Raw genomic sequence first — 16507 nt, 5'->3', positions numbered from 1 at the left:
TTAACTATAGCTTCCTATCAGATAATCATTGATGCCAATTACATTAACTATAGCTTCCTATCAGATAATCATTGATGCCAATTACATTAACTATACCTTCCTATCAGATAATGCTTCGAAATAAATTTAATCTAAAATATTTTATGTGCTTGTATTTGATAAATCAATTTATCATACATTGGAAACTTATTATTTAAAAATTATTATGGACGTAATCTCACATAGATTAAATTAAATTTTTACATAAAATGTTTATTTGTGACATCTATATGACAGGGAAAAGTTTTAATTTTGAAATTAACTGAATAAGTTTTTTTGTGTCCAATTTTCATTTGTCAAAAGTTTACTTTTCAGAAATGCATATAACAACTTTTATAATATTTCATGTTATATATTTTCTAAAACTTCTATAAATTATTTGTACCTTGTTTAATATCACATTTAAAAAAAATATACGTACATATTATTATTTATTTAAAAGACTCATATATAGAATTAAATTATTTTCAGTATTTGCTGGGATATTAGGTGTTGTACCTTTCCTAGGAACCTATTGGGCTTGTTTGCCTGCATTTCTAGATCTATGGTTTGTTCAGGAGAGTAAAATACGAGCTGTCGGACTGTTTATTGCGCAGATATTTCCTACAATGATTGTGGAAACAGCAGTCTATAGGGAAATAGAAGGGTGAGAATTTGTTTCTGTAATTGAATGGTTGCTAGTGCATCTTAAATTTATCAATCAAATGTGATTATTACTTTACCTTTAATTTAAGTTAACTTAAAAAAATAATGAGCTGTCAAAAATAAATAAATAAAATTTGTCAAATTGTTATTGACTTAGTTTAAAAGTAGTAATATAAATATGATAAATTGTTTCAGGGGACACCCGTACCTGACTGGTCTGTCTGTCGCCGGCGGAATGTTTTGGCTCGGCGTTGAAGGGGTCATAGCTGGGCCGCTTCTACTCTGCTTTCTTTTTGTCACGTTGGATATGCTCTCGGCTGAAAATGTTTCTGATGATCGTGTCAACAACCTGAAAGTGTCTTAATGTTTATAAACCATCTTCTGATTTCTTTTGAAGGCTACTGTTTTTAATATTTATTCAGTTGAATATATTTGCTTTGATAAAAGTATTCGTCTGCTATAAAGTGTGTTTCTGTTCGAATTTAATTCTTATGTTCGTTAGTTTAGTTAAATATTGCATTTAATAATTAATATTCTTGTATTTATTTTGTTATATATTAATGTATTAATTTAATGTTTTTATTGAAAATAATGTGACTTCGGGTGATAGGAATTTAATTTTTAAAAAAAACTTGTGTAAGGGTAAATTTTTTAAAAATATTTTTGTCGATGTTCATTTTTTCATTTAAAATATCAGGGAGAGTATTAGTAGACTTAGACGACAATGGAATTTATTTATTGAGAGCTAGATCTAGAAGATTCATCTTAACTTCTAATGAAAATGTTCTCCTTCAACAAGATATTTTAAATAGTATCTTCTAAACGAGATAAATATTTTAATTAGATATAATGTGAAATTATAAATAATAAACAGTCAGCTTGTTATTGATTTCTAATGGAAGGACATTCCATTTAGGCTAAGTGAGCAATTTGCATTCTTAAAAAAATTTGTAGGTTAAGAAATACTGCCTTATAGGTTAGGAATTAGTTTACTAATAATTTTAGCTTATAATAAATGCACAATATAATTACTAATAATCTATTTTTCTAATTTAATCTCATTGTTCAAACAAATTATTTCTGTTTAGCTTTTAATTGTTTTTTTTAACTGTAGATAACTATTTATATGAGGGGTCTAACGTTAAAACTCACGATCTTAATTTCAGCAAATTTTATTGTAAACTTGAAAAACTTTTAATTTCCATTAAAAAAAGGTTTTTAAACTTGCTTTTTTTCCTCCTGAAAATGTAAACACAACAATTAAAAAAAAAAAAATTACAAATTAAAATAGCTTGTTTTATTTTGAAATCTAACCTCTTTCATCTTTATGCTGAAGTTAAGATCGTGAGTTTTATTGAAATTAAAGCTTTTTCATTTTTACTATAAAATTTGCTCAAGTTATGATTATGAGTTTTATTGAAATTCAAGCTTTTTCATCTTTACTCTAAAATTTACTAAAGTTAAGATCGTGAGTTTTTCAGTCAGACCCTAGGTATTTGTTGCATACTTCATTCTGTTTAAATTATATTCTGTAAACCAACTTTTTTCAAGGCAAATTAACCTAATTAATATATCTGATTTTTTTTTTCAAATTTAACTTATTTATAGATTTATTCAATAGTACCAGAAAATTTTTAAAAAAATTTGAGACTTTCAATTCAAAAATTTCAATAGTGTACACAAAGGTATACCATTGAGGGTATACCTTTATGTATATAGAGTACCCCAAATTGAACCGAAATAAACTTAACTAATCTTATTTTTGTTTTTAAATGGTTTACAAAAAATTCAAAAATAAATTAAACATTTTTTCTATAAATATTTTAATTGTCCTTTTTTTTAAATTTAAACAAATTTTCTTAGTAATACTGACAGGTAAACGTCCAAGGGGTTGAACAAAACTTAAATGGGAGGATTACATTAAAACTGATTTAGTAGGTTTAGGTTTGGAGGGGCGTCAGTGGAAAGATGTATGTAGAGAACAGTTAATGGCATCAGCATCAAACCTTCGGCTTCGTTAGGCTTTTATTAGTATTATTATTTGATAGTAATATTGTTTCTCTATTTATGACAACCTTTCCTGCTGCATTCACCTTTAAATATCCCTCTTAAGTGTTTGGGTAAATTATTGTTGCGTGACGAGTATGAGGAGAAACCTGGAGTTCATTCAGTTTCCTAATTTTAATGAGCCAAAACATGTCATGGATATGTGTATTAAACAGAAAGGGAACTAAGGAAATTTGTTGATGATATCCCAAAGGACAAGGCGAGATATTGTAATGGGATCTAATTTTGTTTAAAGTTTTAATTTAAATTAAAAACTTCAATTGATTAAAGTAAAAAAATAAAAAAAGGCTAATTTGGCTATTAAAATGATTAATTTGCCTGGGAAAACTATTAACATTAATTTATAATGTAAACAGTTTAAATAGATTGTATTTTGTAGTATCAAATTAAGTTTTTCCTGCCAAAGAAAAATTATAGAAAAAATTGATTCCATCTTTGTTGGAAGACTGATGAAACGAAAGTAGTTTTGTGCAATTATATATTATATAATAATCATTAGTAATCTTTTCTATGTCTGTGATAAAATATCGCATGTTACCATTTTTCAAAGAGCACTATGTTACCTGCGAATAGAATTAACAAATTGATATATAATATTTCTTGATAGTTTAATGCTTAGCCTTAGCTTCTTTTTTCTATTTCATAATTTAATCATTTTTTTTTATTATTTATTTTTTACTTCTAAAATATTCTTTTTTTTTCTTCTTTCTTTTAAAGAATTGAATAATAGAATTCTCTTCTTTTTTTTCTAATATTTTTTCTGTTCAGAACTTGTTCTTAGATGATTGACCACAGAAATCTTTGTATATATAATATAAATAACCATGAATTGACCATGCAAATCTTTGCTCATGTGAGGTTTATTACCTTTTACTGAAATTTATAACTTTTGAATAGATAGCCATTTGAACATTTTTAAAATTCATAATAAATTTAATTTGCCAAAATCAATTCTGATTGTTTTTTTAACCCCTTTATCACTTGATACATGTTCAGGTCGGTTCTGGTCCCTTTAACCCCTTTATCACTTGATACTTGTTCACAAAAGTTCAAGTTGGTTCTGGTCCCTTGAACCCCCTTATCACTTGAAACATGTTTGAGTCGGTTCTGGTCCCTTTAACCCCCTTATCACTTGATACTTGTTCACAAAAGTTCAAGTCGGTTCTGGTCCCTTGAACCCCCTTATCACTTGATACATGTTTGAGTCGGTTCTGGTCCCTTTAACCCCCTTATCACTTGATACTTGTTCACAAAAGTTCAAGTCGGTTCTGGTCCCTTGAACCCCTTTATCACTTGATACATGTTCAAGTCGGATACATGTTCACAAATGTTTATGTCGATTCTGGTCCCTTTTTTATGCACGCTTTATCAGTTTATGTTATGGTTTATACAGCATAGAGATTTATCTTTTTTGTAGAGAAGTACTCTATCACAAAATAATCTGGTTAAAATGAATTAACTATAAAAACAGATTTTAAAAAATGTTGCGAATTCAATATCCTAGAAATTGTCTAAAATGAAAAAGAAAGTAATATATTGTAAAACATGAAGAATGATGTTCGTTTTTAAATAACTTCATAATAGGATATGGTAAAAAAAAAATAGAATTAAACCTAGCCTAACCAATCTTGAATGATTTCCTTATTTTATTATTAGATTTTTGTTATAAATTAACTAAACATTGATGCTTTCTCTCTAGTCACAATTTATAATCAGTATTTTTTAAGGTTAATTCTATTGCATTCCTAACACTTTGTATTTATCTTTATATACTTTTGTGCTATGTTCTTTATATACTTTTACCATCTGCTGTGCTATTTACTTTATATACTTTTACCATCTGCTGTGCTATGTTCTTTATATACTTTTACCATCTGCTGTGCTATGTTCTTTATATACTTTTACCATCTGCTGTGCTATTTACTTTATATACTTTTACCATCTGCTGTGCTATGTTCTTTATATACTTTTACCATCTTGCTATTTACTTTATATACTTTTACCATCTGCTGTGCTATTTACTTTATTTTTCTTGAATAAGCTGGGAACAAGATTATATTTGTTTCTTAATTAAGAAGTGATTACAATTTGTTTTTAATTTTGTTATTTGTACCCTTACAAAAATCATAACTGCTTGTTAGTATTTATAGTTTATTGGCAATAAGCATATACTAAACGTTAAGGTTATTAAAATTAATAATTTAGTAATAACATTAATATTGTAATCTACCTTGTCCATCTGTATTTTTATTATTTTATTTACTATATTCAATTTAATATTTAGATGAATCACTTAATTAGTCAATGTTTTTGCAATTATGGCATTTATTTCTCTTTATCTGTATTATTCAGCGATTTCCCACAATTAGGTTTCTCATGTTCTTCCATAAGTTATCCATATGTTCTTCCATATAACCCTGTAGTTCCCATGTAGTGACCTATCACCTATTTTTATCACCCCTTACCTGTTTATATCTGACAAAAGGGGGGAGAGGAAGGGTTTTCCTAGATGTAAGTTTCTTTTTTTTTTTTTTATCCCCCATATTTTTGGCATATGGGGTGCGGCCCAGGGGCATGGGCAGGACACTGCTCTCAAATCTCAATATTATATAAAGTCAGGAGTTGCATCGGTTGAGCGCCTGATGGGGCTGCAGCTTGTCCTCTGCATTTGTCCTGAGGTCCAGCCCTCCTGCAACACACCAAGCTTCCTGGTCTCAGTCCGCTTCCTCTTTTTGGGTGGCTCGCCGATATTGGGTGTGGTCAAGCCCTTTGCATCGTGAAATGCGTGGGGCCCATCACCTCCTTCCACCTGTAAATGAACTCCCTGAAGAAGGGATAGTTCTCTTCGCTAAGAGGTGAGCAACTTATTCTAACCAGAGTGGGGAATCCAAGCTTCCATTCTGTCAGACCGTAACAAAATAAAATCAACCTTTCCTTCCTGGACCTCCTCTATACCCTTGATCTAACCCATTCTATCCCTCTTCCACTCTCTTGGTCTCTCTCTATTCCCTTAAGTCCTAGTTTATGAATTCTTTTAGGAAACCTTTCTTTTGGCATTCCTACCAAATGCCCCTTCAGTCAATCCAATGTAAGGTTAATTCTTGGAATAGTTCTGAAATGCATAGGTAATGTCAGGACAACGTTAATCCTTGACTCAGCAACTGGTCCTTAAAAACTAGTGCAGTGATCATCAGGGAAAAGCAAGAATCATGGCTGAAACTAATTTACAACACCAGTACTCAATATAATTTTTATAAGATTTATAAATATAATATGACAAAAATTTACAAATATAATCTTGCCAAATATTTTCTCTTTAAATTTAGATCTGAACGCATGATTCTCTTACAAGTTCCATCTTTATATGATATATTGTGCTTTCTATTATTAATATCTAACAATGAAGTGTACTCGTACATCATTCAATGTTGAATTAATATAACTTAACAAATGCTTTATATTTTGTACTTAAATTTTATGATTGAAGAAATAAATTATTATTCTTTGATGATTTTTTTTTACCTCTGTTTATTTTTTTTTAGTTTTATAGATCTAAAATGGTGTAAAACTTAAAAAAATTATTGAAAGATTTCAGTTTTATTTAATTGGTGTTCATTTGTATTATATATTATTATATTACAGTATGATTCCCATTTCACTTTTGTGATATGAGATATAAGAAGGTACCTATTGGCTTTTTGAAATATTAGTTTGCTTTATTACTAAATAAAATATTTTGTTATTTTAAATTTTGGTTTAATATGGAAGTGTTGATATTGGTCTTCGTTTTCCCTAGAACTGTGCCAGAACATTTAACATGGTTTTATATAACATATAATTTTATCTTTCTACGGTTAATAAATTTATATTCAACCACACCTCAATTTCTGGCATCTATGGTATTGATCAGAGGTTAGATCAAGAAGGCTATAAGAGGGAAGGGGAGGTAGCCTTTCAGAAAATCCTCTGTGGTATAATCCTTTATTGGTGTAGCATCATTATACTTTAATCATTTTGTCTACAACTCCAAAAGATAACACATTGGTCCATTCCATTGATTAATAAAAAAAGGACAAATTATAAGTTTCTATTCAAAGAATCTGCTAGTGTTTCTTAAACTTGTCACCAGGTATCACTAGTTGCTACCCTTAGTATTTTGTACAATACAATCTACACAAACAAAAAAAAAAAAGTACAATCTAATCCTAGTATCAACAAGCAATTTGTAATTGTTTAAAAATTGAACATAAAAGGGTATTTTTTAAAAATCAAACAGTTTTCAGGAGGGCCGATAGTTCTGGCAACAACTGTGCTATTGACAGCGAAGGATTTACAAAAAGCTCTTATAAGGTAATATGGAGTAAGTGAAAAATTATCTATCATCGCACCTCCAGATATTATAACATGACTTTCCACAGAATGAGGATCAGAATACAAACCTTGAAGTACCCACGGTAGAAACTGGTAATACTCACTTTAATTATGTTATTCTTCTCACAATGAATGTATTTATTAATTCATGTCAATTTTTTGTTTTTAAAGGGGTCCGAAAAAAAAAAATGCAGAATTATCTCATTAAATCAAAACCCTGAACTGTTAACAGCTGCCTATTACGCAGCATGAACTCTAAATACTAGTTGTGATACATTAGTCACGATAATTTACTAATGTGAAAGATAATGAGTTGTAAATATATCGATTCCAATCTGTTGATAAAAATGCATCATTTACCTTTTGTTGTAGTTTTTTTTTTTTTTTTAAGTTTTTATGTAAGTGGACTTTCAGAAGTCGGTCTTCAAAATAAATCACAATTTACATTTATTCTTGGTGATTCTCTAGTTTTTAAGTACTATTCCATTTGGGTTAAAGTTAACATCAGGCCAGCGCTTTGGTTTAAAGTTAACATTTAGTTAGCGCTTTGGCTTTAGGTTCCTTTTTCAATACACATAATCAATTATTTTTGGGTTCCACGACTCTCAGTGAACTTTGTAAAATATATATCCAAGTCAATCTTTATTTTATTTTTTTTATGATATCAGTAAAATAATCCTCTTAAAAATTAGTCCCAACTCAGATACTAATCAATTAATAAGATTCCTCGTTCACGCTTACACTAGAGCTATTAAATTAACTCCATATTGCCACATCTCATCTTTTAACGAGGGAAACTGATCAATAAGGTGATGAAGACGAGTACCAAAATACTTGATGTTAATAGGAAACCCTAGAACACTGAAGACAGCATTATCAGTTTGCTGTGCAACATCGGAAAACTAGAGGATGTTTTCCACCTCCTGGCAGTTTGTCCTAAGGGGACTAAGAAAAGGCATGTTTGGCGAGAACACATCACAAAGTGAAGTCAGATCTTTATTGAATGGATAGAACTATTATAATTTATTATACAATTATGTTAAGAGGGCAATAAAATTTAAATATAATGACTCACAGACCTCAAGTTCTAATATTTTATTATTATTTTGCTCTATTTTTTCTTTCATTTTAAAATAAATTTGAGGCTAAATGTATTTATTTGATTCGAGTTGATATGCTACTCCGAGCTTTTTTGTGAATTTATTTATTTATTTGGCATTTTGTAAGCATGAAAAGGTCTGAAATTCACTTCATTCAACTGGACATTATCTTATTGATCATAGATTAATCATTTCGCCTGAATGGTTTTAGGATTATTTTGTTTTTTATAGAGGAATGAATATGCCTCAAGTGAAGGATCGCTCTTCAATTAATGTAAAATGGCTTCTGGATCCCAGTAATATTTTCTTCTCGTGCTGATTGCATTTATTTGATTCATTTGTCTCTTGGTGATGTAGAAGTCGAGATCTGCATTTAAGTGGATGGGCGTATAGTCCATAGCTTTGGTAAGAACTCCTAAAATATATAATTAGCTCTATCAATTTATAAAAAGGAAAATTAGTTTCAGACTTAGCTAGAAATGGATAATACTGGTAACGAATGGACCACATTCTGCACAAAATTTGCAGAATGCATCATCTCAAATCTGAAAATATGAGAGTTAATGCTGTATTACTACTCATTAAATATTGCTCCATTTGCTGCAGAAATGATCCAAAAGTTTAAAACAGGAACCATCTTTGCACTTTATTTTACTTGTCATTTTTTTTTAAACAAAAAAACAGCTATTATATAAGCTTAAATTCATTTTTCTTAGTTCAGTTATCATCTGAGTTGGTTCCTTTGTGCAGAATGTGGTATAATTCATATGGTCGATTGTACTCTTTTATTATTCTCATATCCATGGATTATTTCTCCTAAATGTTTTAATATTATGGATATTATCTAAATTAAATTAAACCATTTATCTAAACAAAATTAAAATGTAGTAACAAAGAGGCCCCTGGTGGCTTGGAGGATATATAAGTGTCAGCTCTTATTACTTTCTCACCAAAGAATGAATTTATTTTTTTGGAGGATTTAATAAATTTATATCATTTAGGGTACCTTCGTCACATAAAGTGGCTTGTAAAAATTATGTTGCTCACATCGTCCTCTATTCGTAAAGTTCTCTGATTTAAACCTGCTTATAAGTTTTAAATGAAACTCAAAGAAAAAATGTAGCAAATTAAATAAAAGTGTTATATACATTCATTAGGTAGAAGATAACTGATGATAAATATCAATTGGCATAATCATGACTGGAAAAATATGTATATAAATTCTTCTAGTTAGTGAAAAATTAGTACAGAACTATAGTTACAGATCTTGGCCATCTCCTTCTGCTTCCTCCATTCCTCTTGGTCTAGTGTGGAAAGAATGGACAGGGTCTAGTTTATGTCCCCTAGAATATTGTTAACATTTCCAGCTACAGCTTCCAACCATCTCAGCTTTGGTTTCCGTCTCCTCCTAGTGCTATGAATTGGCTTTGTAAACAGTATTTTTGGCATTTCTTCATCTATTTTAATGAGGATAAGCTCTGCATATCCTTACCCATCTCAACTTCTTTCTTTATTTACCTCATTGGGGTTATGCTCTGCATATCTTAAACACTTCAACTTCATTCTTCATCTACCTTAATGTGGATATGCTCTGCATTTCTTAAACGCCTCAACTTCATTCTTCACCTACCTTATTGGGGATATGTTCTGCATATCTACTCCAACATTTCTGAATCTGCTCTACATTTCAAGAAAAGAGTGCCCCATGATGTCTATATGATCTGTATAACCCAAGGTTTGGGCTAGCCTAGTGAATATGTTTCATTGTCTGCATGAGCTCAGGCCCCTCTTATAGCTTTCTCAAGTGCTAGATTACACAATATAGAAGCCAGTTCATCTCCTTGCCAGAGTCCTATACTAGCATAAAATATCTCGATCATTTACATTATCAATTTTATCCAACTTAAAAAAAAGTGAAAACAAAATTCATTACCAAACTCTAGTCAGTAAGAGTCTGTCTGGGGTGTAAGATATTGGAAAAAAAAAGTTTTGAATGAGAGTAGGAAAGAAACATGGAAAATATTGGAGAAAGAAAATTTCAGAGGGCAGTAATGGAGCAGCATTTGTAAGACAAAGGAGATGCACTTGAATTTGTGATGTGGGAAATCACTTCTTCTGAGGACCAGTCATCTAATTGAGAAGTGTGGTCTCTAAAGAAGGTTGAAATGTTTTAAGGGATATGAAAGATGTAAGGAGCCAGATTAAAAAAGCAAATGAAGATTTTATCTGACCTTCATCCGGTCTCATCAAGCATTCAACTGCTACTTGCAGAGTCTTGGGAATCTGATGGGCATGAAAGTTCTCTTATAATGAGGCGATCTGAACAACCACATTAGCTTCCATATCCATCTTGAAATAAAGAAAAAATGGACGTTGTTTGGACACACTTGAAGAAAACTAGATGGTAATGTCAAAAAATAAATCTTGCAATAGAACACTCAGGGAGAAAGAAAAAAGATCTAGAAAGAGGTGGGATACATCTGCAAAAAAGGATCTGGGCTGTGTGAGTAAAATGTGGCAGAAAGCTAAATAGATCGCTGATAGAAAAGTGGACTGGAACTCGTTGAATATATGCTCTATTATTCCATTAGGGGGCAAGATAATGGAACTTGTTGAAGATTCAATTTTCAAGGCTCGAGGATCAAATGATAAAAAGGAAATACTTTCATTAATATAAGGGGAACCCAGTAGGGGGGAAGGAGGGTAGAATTCGTTCGAATGAGGTTCACGGTCGCCAACCTCCACTAATTTTCATTTGGAGTCAGGAGCAAGAAAAGTAATTCCAAGTAAGTTGGAATTTGTTGCAATAGCTAACTGAATACCGGGACAATTCCCATATTGTGATAAATCTTTTACAATACATCGGCAGGGTTTTTATCTACATAATAGATCAAATCCAACATGGCTGTCGATAAACTCAGAGTCAATTGTCAATATTACAAAAAATGCTTTACCGAATCCACTTTGCAAGCCCCAACGTAAGATTACTTGAGCTGTTGACAGATAATGAATTCTTCGTCTAATCGCTGTTAAAACTTCTATAATGACTGGGTCGAACAATACAGCATTCTCGCCTCCACCGAACAGTCCGTACGCTTGGAGGAATATATCCTGTTCTTTACATAGGTCGATCAGTTCCTGTGGTTGGCGATAGTGAGGGTGAAACTCGACCTGCGAAAGATTATGGTTTCTTTACAAGGAAAAACTATTTGAGTTATTACACACATCTAAAATGGTTTGGATCACCCATCTTTTTTACTAAAGAATGGAAAGTAGGAATTCAAGGTATTGAATAAAGTAAACTAGATCTAATCCTTAATCCAAAATATGACATAATTATCTTATCTCTAAGGTGGCAAGGGTCTTCGAGGCATGGCCTTGGAGTCCAAAGCTCGACATCCTCAAGACAATTTATTTCAGTTTTCCTCGAACTACGCTGCTACAAATGGTGTAGGCAAACATGTTCCGTTTAAACAATCACCGTAACAGTATAGTTTATTTTATAATATCTACGGTTTTGAACAACAATAAGCAATTCCCGATTTTAGAGGCTTTTAGTTTGGTATATAACGTTACTTGTCAAAGAAGAAATTTCTACCAGTAAAAATCAAACAATGTTTTCAGGATAACCTCTAGTTTTTAGATTTTTAATACCAAAGCAATATATTACTGTTTTCCTTGGTTGAGTCCCAACAAAACGACCATCTCAACCAGCAGATAAGTATCTCATTTGGATTTTCAACACCCGAGGTAGAAAAAGGATCTGGTAGTACTCCCATTGAATTATCTTTCTCAGGTAATGGATTATTTAATTAATTTATGTTAATTTTTTTTTAAAGGGATCGGGGATAAATACTGTTCTTCTTAGAATGATGGCACATATTGAAAAAAAAAAAGGTTTTGATTTTATTTTGAGTTGTTCATATTCCAAAGATTGTACCATATAAATCAATATACCTTTTTTGTTTTCAAATTGTGCCATGATCAAAGATTTATAATTCTATTCTCGTTTCTGAAAACCTTCAGTTTCATTTTTTCAGATTATTTTTTTCTGAATTTTAACCTTGATACTGAATGTTGTTCACTTTTATAAAACAATTTAACCATTTATGCCGAAATCCATTCGAAGAACATCCCTTAATCACTATCTATCATGTTCTTTGTAAGATTTATCTCCTTCCCATAATTACCTGGTTGACTACGGGTTTTACTGAAGAAAAGTCCAACAAGTCTCCCAGATGCCTTGCACAGAAATTAGAAACACCAATGGAGCGGAGCTTCTCCTCCTCAAGAAGCCTGACGAGCTGCTGCCACGTGTCGTGCCTCACACTTCGATGCTTCGGGCTCTCGTCGTCAGGAATATCGGCAATGCTTCCTCCAGGCCAGTGGACGAGGTAAAGGTCTATTTGTTCCATCATCAAGTTTTTCATTGACTTGAGAACAGCTTTCCGCACGTTAGTCCCGCATTGATCCTGTGTGGCTAAAAATGATATCCAAAAGCCTTGTTACTTAATGGCAGAATGAAGTATGTCAGTGTTTATTTAATTTAACTAGATTAAAAAAATGCCAAGGAGAATCTATTCCTAAACCAATGCTGGTTGTGTAGTCATGATCAAAGCACGAGGTTTGTTTTTAAACAGTGTAATGTAAAAGAAAAAACGATTGGGCTACATTATGATTCCACTTATCAAATCTACCATAACACCCATATACTATTATAAACCTAGCAATCTCATTATAAATAAATAAAAACTATTTATTAGGTTACTAATCAATAATTTTCTGCTATATTGTTTATTGCTATACGATCAACTTCCTACGTTAAAAATTGAACTCGAAAAGAAAATATGATGCTTTCCTACTATCCCTCCCGTCAATCGTATGTTCTGTTGCGAGGTATAGCCTACCCTATTATTTTGTTTTGTATATCAGCTGTCGTGTTCCGCTACGTACGCTCGTTCATGAGATAAACTTCCGAACCCCAATGGATTCATTTCAGTTGATGTCGGAGCCAGAGAGAATGCGAATCCGTTTATGGTCTCAGGTCATAATCCATAAAAAAAGGACATGTGGCCGATAGTACAGAAGTACCGTAATGAACAACAAAGAAATACTTTATTCGTCTATGCTGCCTAAATACATCAGGTTGCAATATCACACAGCATACTTATCAATCCGTAATCGGACATATATAAACTACATATATACTTACATGGTATAATATGATATAAAGAAAACAATTTTTTTCCCCACAGGTTTCCTTTCACAATCAATTTCGATCTATACACCAGATACAAACATTTCAATTCATTCCTTTTTTCTTTCTCACTTCTGCTCCTCCAATTTCACCACTTCATAATTCTTTAATTCACCCGATCAACAAATTTGCTCTCCGGAATTCACCCTCCTAGATACTCTTCAGTGACCCGCTAAACAAAGTCACTATTAGATGGCAAATTAAAAATACCCTGTCAAAAAATTGATCTACTTTTAATGCTTTGGTTTTTACTACATAGAACCTAAATACATGCAACTACTTAGCATAGAACAAAAGAGTCAAAATCACTTCAAAAGAAGCAGCATGAGGCACAAACGGCAAATCAAGGGGCTCTTTCCTAGGTAAAAGCTAACAAATTGTCTTATCGAAGTATAAGTTGGATCCAGACACCAGTTTGAGAGGTGACACTACCATCAAAAGGCCAATAGCATAAGAATATTCGTATTAAATAAGGGCATATCGGACCTTGTGCAATCTCCAAACCATGTAAGATCAGCGAGTTTTAAGAGTATGCGCCATAAATCCGCGCAGGATGGAAACCACACAGTAAAGTATTCGTTACGGTTACGGTCGTGTAAGGTACTCGCTTCAGGTCCTTGCAAGATGGACATAACTCTGGAAGGTATCGACTTCCAAGTTCTATAGCAAGTTCTATAGGTCTTACTCATAGATCATTGCGAAGGGATAGGGGCGGCGGAGAATTATTCTAAGGTGTAAAGGATAAAGGAGAGACCCAATGGAGACAGCGAGGAATAATAAGACAGTATACATTTCAAAAATAGTAGTAGAATATTCTGATCTACTTGTATGTATATAACTCACTATTTCACAAGAAGTGAGATTCAGCAAGGATTTCCAGATTAGAGTAACCACCAAGGGCGTACCTAAGATTAAAACTTAGAGGAGGGGACAAGCTACAGTCAATCTGGTTGTGACATTTCTGTACGGAAAAGGCGAAGGAAACCAAAATTTTAGCTTTATTAGTTATTACAATCAGTATTTGCTATGGAAAAAAAATCAATTTTTATCACATGAATGGAGGGCAGCTGCCCCCTCTTTCCCTCCGCTGGGTATGCCCATAATACAGTATCATGTGCTTAATTTTAATTCAAGATTAGCCTTATTCAAACAACATTGTTTTAGATATAAATTTTCTATTAGGCTCTTAAAAAGTTCCTGGATCTGCCACTTGGCCCTAACTCGGGTATTTTATTATAATTTTTGATTCTTTCATTCGTTAGAAACATACCTAATTTGGATATGATAAATACGTCATCTCTCTCCAAGTTATTGTCCGGAAGATGAGCTGCCATGGATGTACCGATATCTCGTTCATTATAATAGTTAGAGGCTGTATCTGAAACAATATTAAAAATCCTTGTGTAATAGACGATTCACGGTAAAATGAAAGTAAACAAGTATAAGTATTACATAAGGACAGGTATCTTGGTTTTGATTACACAATTATTGTTATTAACAAATCGACGCTTAGTGGACAAATAATACATCAGCAATGTCAAAGAGGGTGCTTCGTTTTGGCTACTAAATCATTATAAATTTAGGTACAGCATTCGATAAATTAAGAAATTCTTATCCCCTTAACGAGTGTCAAACCTAAGCAAGGATACTCGTCAATAGATCTCATTAGGAGCTTGGTTTTAAAGATGATACAGGTGTACACAAAATCACATGGTTTAGAACTAGCAATACTATTTCGAATCATTGAAAAGAATTTGAAATATTGAATCAACTCAATCTTGAAAGAAAAACATTGTTTGTCTTGATAGAGCTCAGGGTTAGTTTCGATCTGAAGAGCCCTACAGTAATATATAACATTCTTCAAACAATATTAGCTGGCTCGTAAATTTATTTTAGTTTACTATTTTATTCTAGTTTTAAAATTTAATAATTTTTTTAAATCTTTAATTTCTAAGTTTACGTGTTTTCATCGCCTGTCCATATCCAACGGAAAACCGGGGCTAATCTGAAATTTCAAGTCATCACAGTCATTGGTTATGAAAACCAACATATGAAGCAAAATGATGAATTGGCCCATTGCAGATTGTTCATTCTGCCTCCTTCTCAACTTTAGTACCTTATATATTTTTCATCCTGGCTCCTTCTCAACTTTAGTAGCTTATATATTTTTCACTCTGGCTCCCTCTCAACTTCAATACCTTTTATATTTTTTATTAAAAATGTATGTAAATCCTATTAAAAGGATTCTTTTTTTTTTTTTTATTACTGACAACTCCTTCCCACTAAACAAAAAGTAAGGCATATGTTACAGCTGATGGGGAACCACACAGCTGATAGAGTGTAGATAGCTTATAAAGCGGATAGATTGCGTCAATGAAGAAGTATTGAAGTGGACATCAAGTGTTATGTGTATCACGTACTTCCTTCTTTTTTTTTCTTTTTTTTTTTTTTTAAATTTTCCCGCTCAGAACAGTCATAAGTTATATAAATAAATACATTTTTAAGACTACTTGCGCCATGTTATTCCTCTGCTACAAATCTTGGCGTGTTTGTTTCCATTTTGTTGCGTGTAAATCTATAATGTCCCTGTTAATTATTTATACCTATCTGGTTGTAGATCTCCAATGTCTTCCTAATTTCTTTGTATTTTAATCTAACTTTTATTAAGTATACGATAACAACCACAAATTACCGTTGATATAGAAACTTAGATCTAAGAGCGGTAGCTGATGGTAGTAATTGTACATAATCTTTGACACAGATTCAATTACTAACGTAATTAACACGTCTTATTTATACTTGAACTTTTGGATACATTTATATTTCTAAACCTATCCGATGATCAACATGACGAGAGAGCTACTTCACAACTAAACCTGTACGATGATTAACAGGACGAGTGAGCAACTACACAACTGAAGTCGTATGATGAACAACATGAGAGAGAGCTACTTCACAACTAAAGTCGTATGATGATCAACATGAGAGAGCTACTGCACAACTGAAGTCGTATGATGATCAACATGAG

General features: G+C 32.0%; 2 protein-coding genes across 5 annotated transcripts in view; one reads left to right on the top strand and one right to left on the bottom strand.

Annotated features, from left to right (window-relative positions):
• The window catches only part of LOC106685039 (transmembrane protein 245), a gene marked incomplete in the record, with an annotated part of 23231 nt that extends 17576 nt beyond the window's left edge, over positions 1-5655 (top strand). Inside the window, 2 exon segments of the mRNA XM_024359454.2 lie at positions 511-685; positions 880-5655. Coding sequence (XP_024215222.2) covers positions 511-685; positions 880-1048 — 344 coding nt within the window.
• A 2547-nt stretch (positions 5656-8202) lies between these two features.
• The window catches only part of LOC106685040 (glyoxal reductase), an 11006-nt gene continuing 2701 nt past the window's right edge, over positions 8203-16507 (bottom strand). For 3 of the 4 annotated variants that reach the window (XM_014427509.2, XM_067048561.1, XM_014427510.2), the window contains 4 exons: positions 14750-14857; positions 12413-12702; positions 11177-11393; positions 8203-8637 (listed from right to left, as the gene is read on the bottom strand). In XM_014427509.2, the coding sequence (XP_014282995.1) occupies positions 8492-8637; positions 11177-11393; positions 12413-12702; positions 14750-14857 (761 nt within the window). In that variant the 3' untranslated portion in view covers positions 8203-8491. The remainder of the gene's footprint in view (positions 8638-11176; positions 11394-12412; positions 12703-14749; positions 14858-16507) is intronic. The other variant, XM_067048562.1, reaches the window with a different exon arrangement.

Source organism: Halyomorpha halys, unplaced genomic scaffold, assembly GCF_000696795.3.
Source record: "Halyomorpha halys isolate HHAL.00 unplaced genomic scaffold, Hhal_1.1 Scaffold652.1, whole genome shotgun sequence".
Taxonomy (NCBI): Eukaryota; Metazoa; Arthropoda; class Insecta; order Hemiptera; family Pentatomidae; genus Halyomorpha; species Halyomorpha halys.
This window is presented reverse-complemented; position numbering and strand designations above follow the sequence as displayed.